Source organism: Tiliqua scincoides, chromosome 4 (assembly GCF_035046505.1).
Source record: "Tiliqua scincoides isolate rTilSci1 chromosome 4, rTilSci1.hap2, whole genome shotgun sequence".
NCBI lineage: Eukaryota > Metazoa > Chordata > Lepidosauria > Squamata > Scincidae > Tiliqua > Tiliqua scincoides.
In genome coordinates, this window is record NC_089824.1 from 188,195,882 (window position 1) to 188,214,114 (window position 18,233).

General features: G+C 45.3%; 1 protein-coding gene across 2 annotated transcripts; it reads left to right on the plus strand.

Moving 5' to 3' along the window:
* Nucleotides 1-469: 469 nt before the first annotated feature.
* On the plus strand, nt 470-13,361 carry LRIF1 (ligand dependent nuclear receptor interacting factor 1). Of its 2 annotated transcripts, none has more exons than XM_066625504.1 (4): nt 470-745; nt 5,964-7,464; nt 10,320-10,574; nt 12,616-13,361. In XM_066625504.1, exons 1-4 carry the CDS (start codon nt 678-680, stop codon nt 13,078-13,080), a joined length of 2,289 nt encoding a protein of 762 aa, XP_066481601.1. In that variant the 5' UTR covers nt 470-677; the 3' UTR covers nt 13,081-13,361. The 2 variants fall into 2 exon arrangements, with proteins under 2 accessions (XP_066481601.1, XP_066481600.1); XM_066625503.1 differs by lacking the exon at nt 470-745 and adding an exon at nt 1,129-1,370.
* The last annotated feature ends 4,872 nt before the right edge of the window (nt 13,362-18,233 follow it).

Genomic DNA, 18,233 nt, shown 5'->3' on the forward strand with positions numbered 1-18,233 from the left:
CTACCACACTAAGGCCAATGGAGGTGTCTTGCAAATAAAACAATAAAAGATACATGTATATGTGTGTGTATATGTATATATATGCATGTTTATCTGTGTATATGTGTGTATGTATATGTATATGTGCATGTGTGTGTATGTCTGTCTGTATATATATGTATGTTTATCTGTGCGTGAGTGCATGCATATCCCTGTGCAGTGTTTCTCAAACCGTGGGTCGCGAGCCCATTTCAGGTGAGTCCCCACTCACTTCCCGGGGCAATGAGAAGCGCTTCCGGGTCGTGGCTCTCACAGCTGTGTGTAGCGACGGATCCTGCGAGGGCCCTGCGTGGCTGGCGGGGGCGGAGCCAAAGAGACACCGCAGGGACAACGTTTGACTGATTCTGATCCCACACCGGAAGCGAGAGCCACGACCCGGAGGCGCTTCTCTCGACGCCCCCGGAAGCTGCTGTTGACGCGTGCGCACGGAGGGAGCCGCCTGTACGAAGCGGGGGGAGAAGAGCGGCGACCCGGCCCCCCACCGGAAGTGGGGGGCCGGCGTCGTGCTCCCCATTGGCGCCCAGGGACGATCGCGTCAGAGAGGCGTCGAGGAAGCTTCGAGAGACCGGAAGTGCGTCAGGGCCTCGGGCGGGGGGAAGCGGCTCCTGCGGGCCTGCGAGGGGAGCTTCCTGGCAGCCATGTCCGGAGAGGCGCTGCTGGGCCGCCGGGAGGGCGAAGGCGGGAGGGAGCCGAGCGCCGGAGCCTGGTGAGTGGCAGGGGCGAGGTCGCTCCCGCGGCCCCTGGCCGGACTGAGGGGTCGGCCGGGGCCTGTGGCGAGGGGGGCCGGGAGAAGGGCGCGCCCCGCCTCTCCTCTCCTCGCGGGCTCCCCCTGGCGGCCTCGGGAAGACGCGCTCCGCCCTCGGCTGCTTCTCCTCAGGGACCGTGCGAGGGGGCCCCTGGCCGCGCGGGGGGGAGGCCCGCAGGAAACGCTCTGACGGCGGAGGCGGCCTTCCCTGCGCAGTGGAGCGAGCGAGCGCGCCCCCTAGTGGTGCAGCCGGCAATGTCGTGGAATTTATCCTTGTCTTTCATGAAGATGTCAACCAACATCCAGAGTGCGCGGCCCCAAAGCGCTACAGGCTAAGCCAGGGTGTCCAGACGTTTTGGCAGGAGGGCCGCGTCGTCTCTCTGACACTGTCGGGGGCCGGGAAAAGAATTAAAATGTGAACACATTTACATAAACGGGGTATATTAGAGATGGAACTGGTATGAATGAGTGAAGGTCTTGCAGTTGCTCAAGGCCTGCAAAAGGCCCCAGCCTTTCCTTCGCTGCCACTGTTGCCTCACAGACGTGAAACAGCAAGCGGTGGAGGGAGCCTCGTTCCTCAGATCTGGTGAGAGGCAGAACAGTCGTCCTCATGCTGAGACCAGTTGCGTCGGGCCAGCACAGGCTCCAGCAAGTCTCTGGAGGGTATCCTTTCCATAGGTCTGTGGAGGAGGTCTGTGAAACTCTTTGCCACAGGATGTGGTGAAGGCATCTGGCCAGGAAGCCTTTAAAAGGGGATTGGACAAGTTTCTGGAGGAAAAACCCATTATGGGTTACAAGCCATGATATGTATGTGCAACCTCCTGATTTTAGAAATGGGCTATGTCAGAGTGCCAGATGCAAGGAAGGGCACCAGGATGCAGGTCTCTTGTTATCTGGTGTGCTCCCAGGGGCATTTGGTGGGCCGCTGTGAGATACAGGAAGCTGGACTAGATGGGCCTATGGCCTGATCCAGTGGGGCTGTTCTTATGTTCCATGCTCACACTCAAGGTGGTGTTTTGTGGTACTGTCACGGGTGCGCGCCCTGCAACTGGGAGGGCGCACTCACGGGGACCCTGACCAACGCGAAAGGCTCGCACACATGGGGAGGGGCAACCTACCCGGCAAGGAGTGGCGGCGGTGGGCGCGAACACCCTGCGGCCAGGCTGGCGACAGTCCCGGGTGGGACGACCGCCTCTCCCCCAGTCCAACCTCGCCCCGGGACTCCGCCAAAGGTGGAGGACCAGACCCCTATCCATGATGACGGCAGTGGCCGGAGGGAAGGCACACGTCCGGTGCCTTTGCCAGGCAGCGGCCGCGGGAGAGGGCTGGACGGTGGGAGGGGGGTTCCCTGCCTGCGTTAACCCAGGAGGGGAGGAGCCTCACAGCTGGGTTCCCATGGCCTTGCCGGACCCGGAAGGGGGAGGGCGCGGGAGCCCGAGGGAAAGCCTCATAGGGAGCAGGGAGGGCAGCGTACAAGAGAGAGGAAGGACAGGGGCAGGGAGGACGGCCCGTGAAGGGGATGAGGCCACCTCCTGCCGCCCCAAGGGGAGCGAGTGGGGAGCCCAGGGAGGAGGGCGACCAGGCTGGGCAAGCCCAGAGGGAGGCACCCACCCCTGGCGCCCCAGGGCAGGCGGAAGGGGAAGGAACCCAGCAGGCACCCCCAACACTTACCCAGGCTTACCTCTGAAGGCTTCAGACACGGAACGAAAGACCAGGGACGCTTCCAGACTGCTTCGTCCAGTGAGGCAACTCAGCAGGGCGTCTGTGAGGGAGAAGGGGTGGAAGGAGAGGAGAAACTCTTGTTAGCCGGAGAGCGTTGTAACAACTCTCGTGAATATGAAGATACTCACCTGATTAAACCGTGTAAAAAGGACCTGGACTGCTGCCTCTGCTTCGGCTCAAACAGCGGGTAGGCGACAGGGAACCCCGGTGGGGGCGGCCCCCAGAATGGACATAGCAGGTACTCACAGGACCCTTGCCACCCGGCAGCAAGACCAGGAACATGACACAACAAACAGTGGTAGGAGGCTCTGAAGCATGCTTTCAATACTCACACATGAGGTGTACTTGTGGTGTCTGGTGGTACTCACAGGACCCCTGGACAGCTGCCATCTGGCAGTAGGACCAGTAACGTGATACAGCAAACAGCGGCAGGAGGCTCTGAAGCATTCTTTCCATGCTCACTCTTGAGGTGGTGTCTGGTGGTACTCACGGGACTGCTGGACACCTGTGGCCCGGCGGCGAGACCAGGATAGCTGGACAGCTGCCATCTGGCAGTAAGACCAGTAACATAATACAGTAAACAGTGGCAGGAGGCTCTGAAGCATGCTTTCCATGCTCACTCTTGAGGTGGTGTCTGGTGCTACTCACGGGACTGCTGGACACCTGTGTTCCGGCGGCAAGACCAGGATAGCAACACAACAAACAGTGGTAGGAGGCTCCAAAGCATGCTCCAAAAAGGACTCCTTTCCTCCCTGATCCTCTTACTGGTGTTGCATCACGTCTGGCCTTCCAACATTGCCAGAAGTAACTGGCAATGATGTCATCACCAGTTACGTCCAGTGGTACTTTGAATAGGTGAACTATGTGAAGTAGTACAGTGGAGGATAAATGTTGAGAAACACTGATCTAAACAGATACCTATTTGGCTACTCACTGCCCTTTGCGGTTATTGCAACACCTGCTTCCCCTTGGTGAGGATTTTTGTTGTGCTGCAAAGATAAGGGCCAACTTGGCGGGGGGGGGGGAGGTAGGCAGAGATCTTCCTTAAAGTCTTCCTTGACACACCCTAGAAACAGATCTGGTTCTATATCACTATTGTAATATTTATTAATATGTACCACTTTTGGGTGAATTTCACCAAATGGATAAGTCCAGGCTTAACCTACTTTCCAGTGCAAATGCAGCCCTGAGGTATCTCAAAGCCTGCCTATGTGATCCGCCTTGAATAAAGTCAAAGCAGTACTCCAATGACCAGAAAAGCAGTACATAAATACTGGTTATTATTATTGTTGTTGTTTTCCTTACCCTGAGGAGGCATCTGTGACTGCCCCCACTTGCTGCAGAATGCAGTGCACTCCATGTTGGCACAGCTGCATCGGTCTTGGAAAATTGGTTAGGATTGGGCTATGAGTCAGCTAAAGTTACACCTTTTTTCTCTTGATAGAGGCTCCTGTGTCTTAAACAGCTACATTGACCATAGAAATTCTCTTGGGAAGCTAGCTGTAAATAGACTCTTTATGTACTTTGTGTGATTTTAGTTATCATACCTACTCATGTATAGGTCTAGAAATTAAGTCTTAAAATTGATCCTAAAAACCTGGGTCAACTTATATACGAGGGTATACAGTAAATCTAGTTGCAAACTTGCTCTTAGAGCAACTCTGAGACACGAAGAGAGGCCTGAGAGAGAGCCCTGTTACACATGCACTCACCGGTGTTTTGTGAGCTGTACAGAGCATGTTTGCAGCAGTAATGATCTTGAGTCAGTTGAAGGAGGGAGGCCTGTATAAGATGGAACGTTCCACAGCATCACAGCATCGTTTGATTGGAGCAACACCAGCTTGGATTGGTTGGAGGAAGGGAATAAGCAAAACCTGTAAGGAGTTGACTGTTTCATTCCAGTGTTTCTCAACCACTGGTACGGGTACCACCAGTGGTACTTGAGTTGGTGTCCAGTGGTACTTGCAGGGCATCTGTCACCCAGCAACAAGACCAGGAATGCAAAACAATAAACAGCAATAGGGGGCTAGCTCTCAGCATGAGGACAACTGTTCTGCCTCTCACCAGAGCTGAGGGACGAGGCTCCCTCCACCGCTTGCTGTTTCATGTCTGCAGGGCAGCCTGTACTCCAAAAAGCCCTCCCATCCACCCTGAGCCCTGAGTACCCTGAGCCCTGTACTGTGTTTGTTGTGTTGCATCTGGCCTCCCAACCCAGAAGTAACTGATTATGATGTCACCATTGTTATTGATTTCTGCTGGTACTTTGAATAGGTGGACAATGTGAAGTGGTATGGTGGAGGACGATAATTGAGAAACACTGTTCCATTCAGCTGCAACAGCATCAAGTTTGGTTGCAAGTATACCTGCCTCAGTAGGTTGGACGAAATTAGCCTGTATAGAATGGAACTTCCAGTGGCATAGCCCTGCTTGAGTTGTTTTCACGGAGGCAATAACCTTCCCTGAAGTCAGCATATCCATGGGTCATAGAAAGTGTCTGGATTTTTTGCTTCAGATTTGTCCTCAACTTATTTATGAGATTGACTTATACTCGAGTATATACTGTATGGTATGTGGCCAGCGTTCCTTGAAAAGGGTTTTAATAGGTCTGGATACAATTATCTGAAATACATGGATTTCAGATAATTGTATGGTCTTGGTGGCAACATGAGAACAGATTATAAACTGTAGCAACTGACAGCCCAATCCTGAGCTGCCCAAGGTGCCCAGGCCCGGCTGCACCAAGAATGGCTACTGCCGGATCCTGCGCACCCCGGGCTACCGCGGGAGGCGCCTCAGGAGAAGGGGCTTTCGTCCCCTTCTCCCGGGTAAGGTAAGCAAAAGGTACCTTACAAAAGGTGCCTGTGTAGGGCACAGAGCCCTCCCCGAGTGCCTTGGATCCTGTGGAGCAGAGCTCCGAGGACCCGCCTCCCTCCCTGCCTCCAGCCTGCCCCCTCCCCGCGTCACGCCTCCCCTGCCCTCTCTCCACCCCCGCTGGCCTCCCCCCTCCCCAGAACACCTCCTCCTCACCCCCATTCCCGCCCGCATATATCATGCTGTGGCTTGGCGGTCCGGGAGACCGCTGAGCTGCGGAAGCTGAGCAACTGCCCCATGCTAGCCCAGCACCCACTGGCTGGCGGGAGCCCGGTGGTGAGGCTAGCAAACGTGCCTTATGGCACGTTTGCGACAGTGCTCGGCGGCACTGAGCCGTGCCATCAAGCACAGGATTGGGCTCTGAGGTGTTGACATAAAAAGTAAATTAGATTGACACTGATTTTACCTTCCAGACAAGATAGATTTTCAGGTCAGAGTCACATGTATTCAATGTCTGAAATTAGATGATGCACTGTTGTTAATGCAGAATAATCACAATATTATTTCTACATTATTCTTCTGCTGATGAATGCTCAAGGATGCTTTTGTGAGTGCTAGTTATTTATGTGACGTTTTTCCCTTTAAGTATTGTAGGCCATGTATATCGAATAGTTCAAACGACTGGGTTGGATGGAAAAAACCTTCTGAAGTTGCTTCCAGTTTCCAAATCTCCAGAAAATCTGTCTTTGGCTCCATCTTCAGCTATGCCTGATAATGCTAAAGGAAACATCTCAGATTCTGGCCATATTTCATTAAAGGGTCTTTTGGCAAATAATACTACATCTCTATCTGTTAAGACACCTGAATTTAAAATGTCTTCTCCTGGAAAATTAATTCTACCACAGCCATTGGGTCAAGTGGGAAATATGACAGTAACTACTAATATAAAAGAGAACCCATCTATACCAACAATTTCTAGCATTCAGAGTAATTATCTTTCAGATGATAGATCATCCTTGCAAAAGGATACTCTGTCAGTTTCATCCGACAAGAGCAAAGCTTCATATGTATTGTTGAATTCAGAAAACCTTCCAATGATGGTAAAGTCGCCCGTAGTGCCATCTGGACATCACCTCCAGATACCAGCTCATGCAGAAGTTAAATCCGTTCTAGCTTCTTCTTTGCCACCAGCAATTCAGCAGAAGATTTTGGCAGCAGCATCAAATGCCTCTGGGACATCTGAAGCTGCAAAACAACCAACAGTTATTTATATGTCTCCCGTAAATACAGTGAAAACATCTGTTTCTATCCCCTTGCAAAATGTATATCCAAAGCCTATTTCTCAAGTATCAAAATCATTGGTATTTACAACAGCGCAAACAGCAGGCAATCATTCTGCCCTCAGTATGGTAAAATCTGATGGCCAAAAGACTCAAGGAGCGCCTATGAAGTGGGTTGTCCAGGAAAACCCACAATCGCCAGCATCTTGCCTTGTTCCTGTACAATCATCAAATAACATGGCATCAGAGATCTTAAAAAGTTTGGCGAACATGAAGAATGTAAAAAGCAACCCCTCCAGTATTCTTCCTGCCTGTGCTAACAGCCTGAGTGGAAGCCAAGCAAAAATAACGTCTATTAAAGAGAATGCCCTAGTAATGTATGATGGAAAGATCTATCTGTTGACTAAAAAAGAGGCCAAAATTGTGTCAGCTCAAGATGACAATCAAATATCATCCAGTGCTGAAATACAGTCTAGAAAACATACATCACAACTAATTCATTCAGCTGCAGATAGCACCGTTACAAATCAAGTCGTCAATCTAGTTTTATCAAAAAACAAAGGTATTGTATTTAATGCAAAGGATCTGAAGTCAAGTGAGAATAATACACCTCATCAGCAATATGAATTGAATAAGAATTTAAAAGCGATACCTGTTCTTTCTACATCCCCTCATGGGAATCTGCAAGTAACCAGCACTAGCCAACATGAAGCAATCTCCACATCTGATCCTGTTCCAACTGGAATGGACGTTGCTCCAAAAACAGTTGCAAAAGAAAATGCTGTCCACCATGTCCTTGAGAAATGTTCTCTTAAACCATCCTCTGCCGTTTTACAGCAGTTTGCTTTCACAGGGGAAGAGCAAAAGGTAACTCTTCACCAGAGCAAATTGTGCCAATGTTTCTTAAATCAGTATCTTGTCAATAAGTGCGCTGTTAAAAAAAGAAAAACCACTACAGGTATAACCTAATTATCCACAGATTTTTCACCTGCTGTTTTATCTCAACATGATGAGAGGGGCCCTTTAAATTAAAGGGAAAATGTCTAATGATATCCTTGTTAATGTGAGAGAGGGCAGCCAGCTGACAATCCGTCATTCATTCTCTCTCCAGGCACTTAGAACAGCTTCACTCCAAGGCAAGCAATCCCTTCCTTCCCCGTGAGCACGTGAAAAGAGTGAAGCCTTTCTAAGCGCCTGGAGAGAGACTAATGGATTGTTTGCCTAATGACTCTTACATCACAAAGGTCAGAAAGGCTGTTTTTAAATTGCCTAGTAAAGGAACTTTTTAAAAATATGAATTTGCGTAATGCGATTTTTACCATCCATGTGAGTTGGTGAGTAATGAGACTCAACCTGTAATGATTTTGTTTCCTCACTGAAGATCAAAGCAGATTTTACTAGTGCATGTGGAGGAGCAGGTGAGGTTGGGGAAGAAATTCCCCTACCCCTGTGAAACTAGTTTTATTACCTGCTGTCTCCATTCTGTCATTTAAATAGAAAATCACTAAGCCACGTTCTGAAATGCTGCCTTCTGGCTAAGTTGTTAGATAATATGAAGTTTACATTTTGGCATCTTTTATTTTCCCCATCAACAAGGTCCTGCATGTCTGTCTTAAGAAAAAAGGAAATGCTTTGTTTACGGAGTGTCGGATATGGAGGCCCTGAAAAACCAGAGCTGCCATGCAAATGACCTTGCAGCTGTGGCTAGCCATAACCCCCCCCCCCCCCAAAAAAAAACCTGGGGAAGGGATTGAATGGATGTCTCAGTCCCCAAGTCACTTGTGTCATAGTCTCGGTCAAATTCTTCTGCAGGATTGGTTTGGGGTTTCTGGCTGCTTTGGCCAGTTGCTTTTTTCATGGAATTTTCTTTACCGTGCTAGTTTCTGAACTTTTGTTTACCTCTGAAGGGGCCATAAGAATAGCTGGAGAAAAGTTTTGAGGGAAAATAACAGCCTGGTGAAAGTTTAAGAACTCTTCTGCCCTTTTTATCACTTCCTGGTGCATACAGCCTCTTTCCAAGGTTGCTGTCAAAAGAGGGTATCACAGCTTCTTATGCACGAGTCCGTTGTAAACATAGTTTCCTCTGAAGGAGTACTGTGTTACAGATCTTACACAATACCTAAATTAGTTCTATAATACTTGAATTGAGCATTCGAACAGGAGTTCATTTCTTTCACCAACCTAGATTTAACTGATCAAAATGCTAAAGTGGTTAAGTTAGCATTTAGTATATTCTGTTCCTACATTATTTAATTCCCCTTTAAAATACAGCAAGTCCTTGCATTTGTAGTTGTTAATGTGAGCTCCCTTGCTTATTTTGAAACAGTAGTTGTTCTGAAACTGCAGTACATTAAAACATTGGTTCTGCTCTCAAGGAGGGAAGGGAGACTTGATAACTTCTTCAGGTACTAGCCTTAAACATCCTGCAGGCCATTCTGAGGCCTACAGAAACTACTAGAGTGGGTTGCCAACCTGGCGCAACCCAGAAGCAGCTTCTCTGGCACCACCCGGAGCATCACAACCCACCGCAGAGGACAAGGTAGGATGCGGTGGTTAAAAGATTGGGAACTGCTGCTCTAAAGCAGGGGTGTCCAAACTTTTTTGGCAGGAGGGCCACATCATCTCTGACACTATGTTGGGGGTTGGAAAAAAGAATTAATTTACATTAAAATTTGAATAAATTTACATAAATGAATGTATTAGAGATGGAACATATATGAATGAATGAAGGTCTCACGATAGCTCAAGGCCTATAAAAGGCCTTGCGCAAGCAAGGCTGGCCTTTACTTCGCTGCTGCTGCTTCACAGGCATGAAACATTAAGTAATGGAGGGAGCCCTCAGCCTGCAGCTTGTGCAAGAGATCGAACAGTCAGCCCTTGCGCTGACAGCAGTCACATTGGGCCAGCCTGGACTCCAGCAAGTGTCCAGCGTCCATAGGCTCATTGGAGACTGGGAGCTCCCTTGGGACGGATTGGGGGTCCCCAAGGGCCACAAATGACCCCCAGGCGGGGGGGGGTTTGGGCACCCCTGCTCTAAAGTATACCAATTTTTCAAACTTTGTGAACAACGCCCTAATTTCAAAACATAATTTAAAGTGTTTCTCAAGTCTTTAAGCCATGAATTAAAGTACATTGTAGGATTTAGTCCCGGCATTTTGCTTTCAGCTGTGGAAAACATCTTCAGGGGTTTCAAAGAATGTTCATCCTCTCAACTGTTAGTTGGCCACCAGTTTAACTGCTAGTTCCTGCTTGAGTTGTTAAAGGCATACTAACATTCTTTGTCTGCTATGTAGGTTTCTCTTCAAAGTTTTAATTCTAGTGTATTTAAGTGCTGGAAGCCAGGAATTACTTATGCTGAGAGTCTCTTCTTTTTTTGTTGAAATTCAAAAACATAAGGATGATATCAATGGCCTTTATATATTCTGGAATGGTATTATTGCACTGTGGAAAGAACTTGAGTCTGATTAAAATTTATTTGGTGACCAGTTCTCACAGCATACTCTATCACTGCCACTGCTGAAACCTCTGAAGATGCTTTCCACAGCAGAAAGTGAAACGTTGTGAATAGATCCTACAATGTACTTTAATTCATGTCTTAAAGACTTGAGAAACACTTCAAATTATGTTTTGAACTTATCCAGCCACGAAAGCCTGAGTATGTTTGTAATGTCCTAATTGTATCCTTGCATGTTTTTGCCTATGCCAAATGTTTGCCTTTTCAGTTTGAGAAGATAAAGTCCTCAGGAATGGCTATTCAGATCAAGCACAGGAAAGAACGACAGAGAAAACAATATATTGAATTGAGAAAAAAATTTGGTCTCTTTAAAGAGGAGAGAGTGTATTTGAGAAGAATTCCTTTATCAGTTTCTCTTACAAGACCAGAAGCAGCTGTATGTTCCAACAATGTACAAATGAATGATCCTTGTGAATTGCTACAGACAGTGCCTATAATACCTGACCATAAAGAGAAAGAAAAGGTACTTGAAATTTTTACTTATCACACACTCTGTTATTTGAATTGGTTGTTAGCATTTATCTGTATTGTATTATGTTAAGAGTAATGAAGCCTCAGGCAATGACTAGCCAAGCTACCGTGAGATCATAAAATGTTTGCAGACATTCCAATAGCTGAGGGGCAGCCCAATCCTGAACTGCCTAGGGCTTGGGGCTGCTGTGGCGCCAAAATGGTTACAGCAGCATCCTGAGACTGCCAGGCAGCTGCCAGCAGCTCCTCAGGAGAAGGGGACATTTGTCCCCTTCCCCAAGTAAGGGAAGTAGCCCCTTGGCTACTTGATTTTGCGATGTCTCTTTAGCCAGCACAGAATCAAGGAGTCTGCCTGCCCAGGAACTCCTCCTCCCTGCCCCGGAACTCCTCCTCCCTGCCCCCACGCCCCGTCTTTCCTCTCTGGCGCTTTGCATGGAGCACCAGGTGGCGGACCATAGCTTGTACTGGGCTAGCTCCAGCTCTGGACCCATGGTAAAGCTTGCTAACATGCTTTATGGCATGTTTGCGACAGTGCGCACCGGCAGTGAGTTGGCGCATGAAGATCTGGATTGGGCCCTAAATGAGCCACCTTCTGTGAGGACAGTTTTACTTAGAAAAACCTAGAATACTGAGTGGAAGGGGGTTGGTGAGGAAGTGAGGAGATAGGAGCTCAGAATAGACAGTGGACTGGACAGCGATTCTATGCTGACCTGCATGGCAGTAGGTCCCATTGCACGCAGTGGAGAGTCTGTGTAGATGTGCCTAGGGTTGTACTGTTAGAAGCAGAAACTTGAGAAAAAAACAGATTGAGTAAATGGAGCTGAGGAAGCTCCTGTGAGCATGAAATTGTGTAAAAATTACACATTTCCTAAGGATTTGTAATGTTTCCAGAATTGCAGTAGAAATGTTGGGCGCAATCCTAACCTCTTATGTCCGTGCTTTCCAGCACTGGCATAGCAGTGCCAATGGGACATGTGCGGCATCCTGCAGTTGGATGGCACTCACAGAGGCCTCCTCAAAGTAAGGGAATGTTTGTTCACTTACCTCAGAGCTGCATTGCCCTTATGTCACTGCTGGAAAGCACTGACATAAGGGGTTAGGATTGCACCCTTAGTATTTTATATAACATAGTATATTTATAGTACAGCAGTATCTTGACTTTTGTCCATTTGTGTTTGTTGCTTTGCTCTTTCAGCCATTTTCAATTTTGACTACATTTCAAATTTTGTCCATGTGCTTTCCTTTTTCATCTATTCTCCACATTCTATATGTCCCATAAACTCTTTTTTGTTCAGCTTTTGCAGCTGAGGCAAAAGGTGCCTTTTTCCCTCACTTAGAATTCCCCACCTCTTTTCCCCTTTCACACACCCCTTTATTTGATAGACTATGCATGCACAAGACCCTCTCCTTGTAAGGTACTGTTGGTTCGCATTCTCCTGCCTTCCTCTCAGGATTGACAGTATTGGGTCATTGGGCTAAAAGACAAATGGAGGAATGAGACATGAACCTTGTCCATATTGAAACTCTTAAATTTGTATTTATTCATATAGTATTACTTGACATTTATCCATTTGTGACTTTCATCTACGCTCTGGTCCCTAGCCAGATGAAAGGGCAAGGTATTCCTGTATTTATTTTGGGAATAGCTTTACTTGCCATTTGTAGATTAAAAGGCAGAAAATTATGAATATTCAATAATTTGAAAGGAGTAACTTATAAATGATACTATTTTATAAGGACCTGTGGTGCATGTTCCTTGCACAAATATTTTTAAATTCCAGTCCATAATTTTCCCATATGGTGACAGAAGCTCATGTAATCCTAAGCCAAGAATTCTGAGGATAAGTGAAACAATTACTTACAGTTCTAAATATGAAATAAATTTGTCAGTTAATGTGTTAGCTTAGGTAACATTGATTCAACTGCTTATAACATTATTTAAATAGCTGTTTTATTTTTATAAAGCATGGGAAAACTTTATGCTGGTATAATGCAGTACTATCTAATGATTTTTTTTTCTTCTTGACGCCCAGATAATCGAGAAACAGGGAGAGGAAGTGAATATAAAGAGAAAGGTGGAAATGGCACCATTACTAGAAAAAACAAAGAGAAGGAAAAGTGAAGTCAAATCTGCACTGGACCCAAACTTGAAATGTAGCGACTCATACCTAGAAATGGATAATCCATATAGCCCTTGCAGCCAAGTTATATCACAGCAAGAAAATCCTACAAGTTCTTCACAGTGTTCTCCAGGGGGAGATTCTGATCCCAGCCCTAGTGTTCAAAGTAATGAACAGGACAGTTTGAGTCCCGCACTGCATTATTGTGAAAATGAGACCTCTTTTAATGAGGGGTCTTTCAGAGATGATATTTTTCTATTCAGCCCTCCAGACTTGGAGGAGACAAAAAGAGATGAAGAAATAACAAGACTTAAACTCCTGCTTAAGGAACAAGAGGCAGCATTGGAGGAGATTCGTAAAAAAATGAAGCAGTCTTGACAAACTTAGTAGTATTTAAACCAAAATTCTGCTGCAGTTGTTTCACTTCAGTGACTAAAAAAATTGACGTTAAGCATAAAAGTCATCTAGTTTTCTGATGTGAATATGGTATTAATGTCTGCCAGTATAATGTATGAGTCCCAATGCCAAGACGCACATCTCGAATCTTATTGGACATGTATGCTTTGTAGAAAACATAATTGGGCTACTTCAATCTGTTCCCATTTTTGTTGAGTACAGTTTTGCATTGAATACTTGCAATAAATATAGTTTATACTTTTGCTGGTAATTTGATATTAGAGGCACTGACAATAAAATGCGAAGGGAATTTTTTCTCAACTGTAGATGTTCTTGGAGCACATGGTTTGCTTGGTATTAAATGAAACAGACTAGCATACATTTGATTTAGAACCCTTTTAATAAATAGTATTTGAATAACTTCTATTAAAAAATTGATAAAATAGTTACAGGAATAGAATAGTATAGAATTTGTCAAGGTCAGATAGTAATAAACTTTATTTTATGTTGCTCTATAAATGGTACAGTGCCATGTTAAAATTTCAAATCATAAACCTTTAACTTTGCTTTTCCATTAGAATTGATTTTTAATTGGAACTGCCACTTTGGAATGGTTGTGTAATGTGACTTTGAAGATTAACAACTCTAAGCTTCCCGGCACCTGGAGGAACAGCAGTGCAAAAAATGGCAACTGCTGTATCCCACAGGTGCCATGAGCCACCAGAAGTCTCCTCGGGCTAAGGGGCGTTCCATCCCCTTCCCCTGAGGAAAGCCCCAGGCTGTGTAGTGGAGCTTCTCATGCCTATATTGGCTATTTTGCTGGTGCAGGCTTGAGAACCTTCATGTCAGGCTTTGCAACTTGACAGAGGATAGGATCCAGTGGAGGAGACCTCTGCTGGTCTCATTCCCTCCTACCCGTTACCCATTCTGCCCTCTCTGGAATGCCTCATCCCTTCCCAAAAGAACGCACCACTACCTGGTGGTCTTACTTTCCTCCGGGTGTCTGCATTTGCCTGGCACTGGTGTTCTTTACTCCAAAGGTGCTGTAAACGTACTTTACGTCACGATTACAACACTCAGTGCTGGTGCAATGGCCTTTTAGGAATGGGCCCTAAATACCATTTTATATACAGCCCAAATGTTTTCATTAACATTTCTTTGGATCGGTTTGATCAGTTTCTTCGGATCATTCTGGGCTTTTTTCAAAGTATTAAGTGTATTTCTACTTTTTCCATAATTAACAAATAGCCAGAAAACCCCAGGGTCTTTCATAAAACTGACTGCTTTTTTAAAGTTCTAAAGTTCTTCTCTCTCTTGTTCTGATATATTTTATCATGTCAAAATGTATTTTATAAATGAAAACTCATTCACAAAGCCATTCAGCACATCAACTTGGTTACAAAACATGTCCAACGGTATTTCTGAATCATGTTTACACCAAAAAGTTTAATAGCACTTAACTAATTCCACAGTATATTTTCAGTTTTTAATCTGTTATACCCTTGTTTATTGAAGTTAGCAAGATAATGGCTTTGTACATAACAGGAAACCATGGTTTTCTTCTACAAGAACAAGCCTGGAGAGGCATAATCCTGCGCCTTCTCTCCCCCCCCCCCCAACTCAAGGTATACATGAGAGGTGGGGAGGGAAAACTCTTACTTAGGATTTGAAGTAAACCACAATTCAGACCACACATTTTGGGAACTGTAGTTTACTTCCAACAGTGAAACAAACCACAGTTTGAGTCCTGGATTGCTTTCCAAGTACAATTTCCCAAGTTGATATGCAATGCAGAACTGCAAATTGAAGAAAAAGCTTCTCTTGCAAGCTAATGAGGAGCCAATGGGGGGCAGTGTATGAGCTTGCAGGTGTTCTAGGCCTATAATCATTCCTGGTTAAAATGGATATACTGTTGATTATTGAAGGTTATACTGTTTGTTGTTCTAAAGTTTATATAGGCAGATATATGGATGTGTTCATCCAATACAATTAACTTTTGTTTAGTATTAGAATTCATTTCCTGTTGTCCATTTCAGCTTTGCACTACATAAATAATTCTATACATATCCTTATTACTCCATGTCTTGAATTCTATATATTTTTAATGTGGAATTTGAATAGTCTAGAGAAGTATACTTGCAGTACAGGAAAACCTGTCATGATTATGTGAGCACATTATGTTAAGTTATAGTCTCTGCTAGAAAGCAGACAAGAGCTTTGAAACACAGATAAGTGTTTTGGCAGGGAGGGGGGAAAATCAAATTATTCAGGAGGTCTTCAGTGAAACCAATCCTTGCAGTGGACGCTAGGCAGTAGTATAGCTGGGCAGTGCCATGGTAAGTACAGCAGTTGCCACAACTTGTGTAAGCAGCTCCCAGTTACTGTTGTTTGGGACAGTGACAGCAACAGCTATATGCAGGCATTTACCGATTGGCTCAGCAAGCTCCTGGGCATTGCTGTTACTGCCCGGAATGGCTGCAACTGGGAGCAGCTACTTATACAAGGAGTTGTGGCACCTGCTGTACTTATCACACTCCTCCCCTGGCTACACTACTGGCCCTCAGTATCTGTGGGGGATCTGTTCCAGGATCCCTCATGAGGATCCATTCCAAGGTCTCTGGATACCAAATTCCATCTGGCTAGAGAGCCTCAGAACACTTCCAGATGTGACCAAGAGTCACTAGCACAAACTGGCAATGCTGGTTGCAGCCAGGAGGTCCTCTGAGGACCTTGGAGGTCAGATAGTGAAGGCTGAAGATGCTGAACCCGCAGATAAGGTGGTAATTGCAGGATGCAGGGAACTTCCCATTGGTACAGCAGCAGCAGCAGCACTGATTAGTTGGATGGGATTGGGCCCTAAGTCCCAGTATCTAAATTGAGAACATCTTTTCATAGTAACTGTTAGCTGGCTTAAATGTATTAAGAATCTTGTTTACAAATGATAAGAATTGGAATCAGGTATTAATGTGTTTGATTTGGCCTGACTCTTAGAAACTTAGAAGTAAGCTTTTCAGCTAAGGGTATCTGCCATACTCTGTTGTACCAAGAATTTAATGACAAGAAGGTGGTATTTTTCCCCAGTATAATGCTATTTTTCAATGAACAGCTGTCAATGGAAAAACAATGAATTCTTTGTGTGGAATATTGCCATATTTAATATCAAGTGTTAGCTTTATTACTAACAGTGGATCTGGACAGTTACAAACATTAACACTAACTGAAATTTCCAAAAATGTCTCTGCCTAATAGCACATTTGCAACACTGAGCCAGCATGGAGTCATCTGTACTAGCTAAAACTTAATTTAGAATTGTGCTGTTAAAGGGTTTTTTTCTCCCACCCACATTGCACTCCATTTTCTGCATAGCTAGGACAGTAATTAAATTGTCCTCCCATACTGCTTTGATGCCACTGACTAGGGGAGGAGCATATCATGCACCTTTAAGGCTGACCCTTAAAGAAATATTGAGGAGCAACTAATAAGGACTCGGGCTTCTAGCATTGAGTAAAACAAATAACCTTAGTAACAAATGTACAGGTCCCAAAATTACAGATGTCTTACAAACAGGCTTGATTGAAGCTTTCAAGCAGGTGCTGCTGTGAAGAAATTAGCAAAATTAATATCAGAAGTTGCTTGGTGACAGTCTTAACAGCTCAATAGCTTTGAAAATATTGATCCTTGCTACGGCAATGGGGACAAATCAACTGTTTTCTGAAAGGAAGCAGTCTAAATCTTATAATGTAATCATTTATGTGACTAAAAATAAGTCAAAGGAACATTCTTATGGCAGCTCCCTCTGTGCTGTAATTGCTTAGCCCAGTGGACACCCGAGAGTCATACTTTTGCTCACAGACAAATGTCTGGAATCACACTGGCTTCTCGAGTTGTGGACATCCAATATACAGATGACTATGTTGGCACTTTCAGGCATAGTATGTCCTTCAGTGGTGCTTTTGTATATACACAATAGTGCTGGGCCAGCAAGAACCAGATGCTTCGACCTAAGTACATTTTGTCAAGTATAGGCACCTGGAACTATACTAATCTGTTGAGGACTTAAAGCCCAATCCTATCAAGCACAGGAGCAGTGGCGCTAAACGCATACCACTGCATCCTGTACTGGGTCTGAGCAGGCTGGAGGTCTCCACAATGCCCCACCCTGCTCAGTGGCACATGTTGTGACGCCGAGTGCAGGCCGTGGGACCACAATGCCCCTGGTAGGGTGTCACTGGATCAGGTTGCCTGTGTATATTGAACATCCCAAGTTTAACCTGCATTTGAAGTCCTGTCAAAGGGCATTTATTAAAGGATAGGTTGCTCACCACAGACACGTCATGGAGCTCCATGCATAGAGCCAGCCCCAGAGACTTCAAGAGTTTAGCTGAACATTCTGCCTCTGATAAAATTGCTTGCGTCTGGTATAACCTAGATCAGTGGTTCTCACACATTTAGAACCAGGACTCACTTTTTAGAATGAGAATCTGTCAGGACGTATTGGAAGTAATGTCATGACCGGAAGTGACATCATCAAGCAGGAAAAAATTTTAACAATCCTAGGCTGCAATCCTACCCACACATACCCAGGAGTAAGTCCCATTTACTATCATTATACATTTATACATTATACATGTATACATTTACATGTATACATTTACATGTACATGTATACATGTACATGTATACATTTATACATTATACATTTATATGTATAAAGAATATACATAGCTTGTTAAAAGTACAGATCTGTAACATTTCCTCAAATGCAGTCACATACCATAGTAACTTCAAGTCTAATATACGAGTATTAAAAATAAAATATAAATGAATGGGGACCCACCTGAAATTGGTTCGTGATCCACTTAGTGGGTCCTGACCCACAGTTTAAGAAACACTGACCTAGACCCCACATTGGCAACTTCACTTTTGGTGCCTGTGGCATCCGTTTATCATGTGCTTCTGTTCAGCTTGTGCAGCCTGGAGGAAGTGGACAGATTCTTCGGAGAGATTAGATCATCTACATGTGTTCTTGGCTCTTGCCCATCTTGGCTTCTAAAGTCTGCCAGACTGGCTGAATGGGCAGGGCTGGCCTTACTATGAAACCTGAAATGGTTGTGTGCAACAGCAAAGTTGGAGGG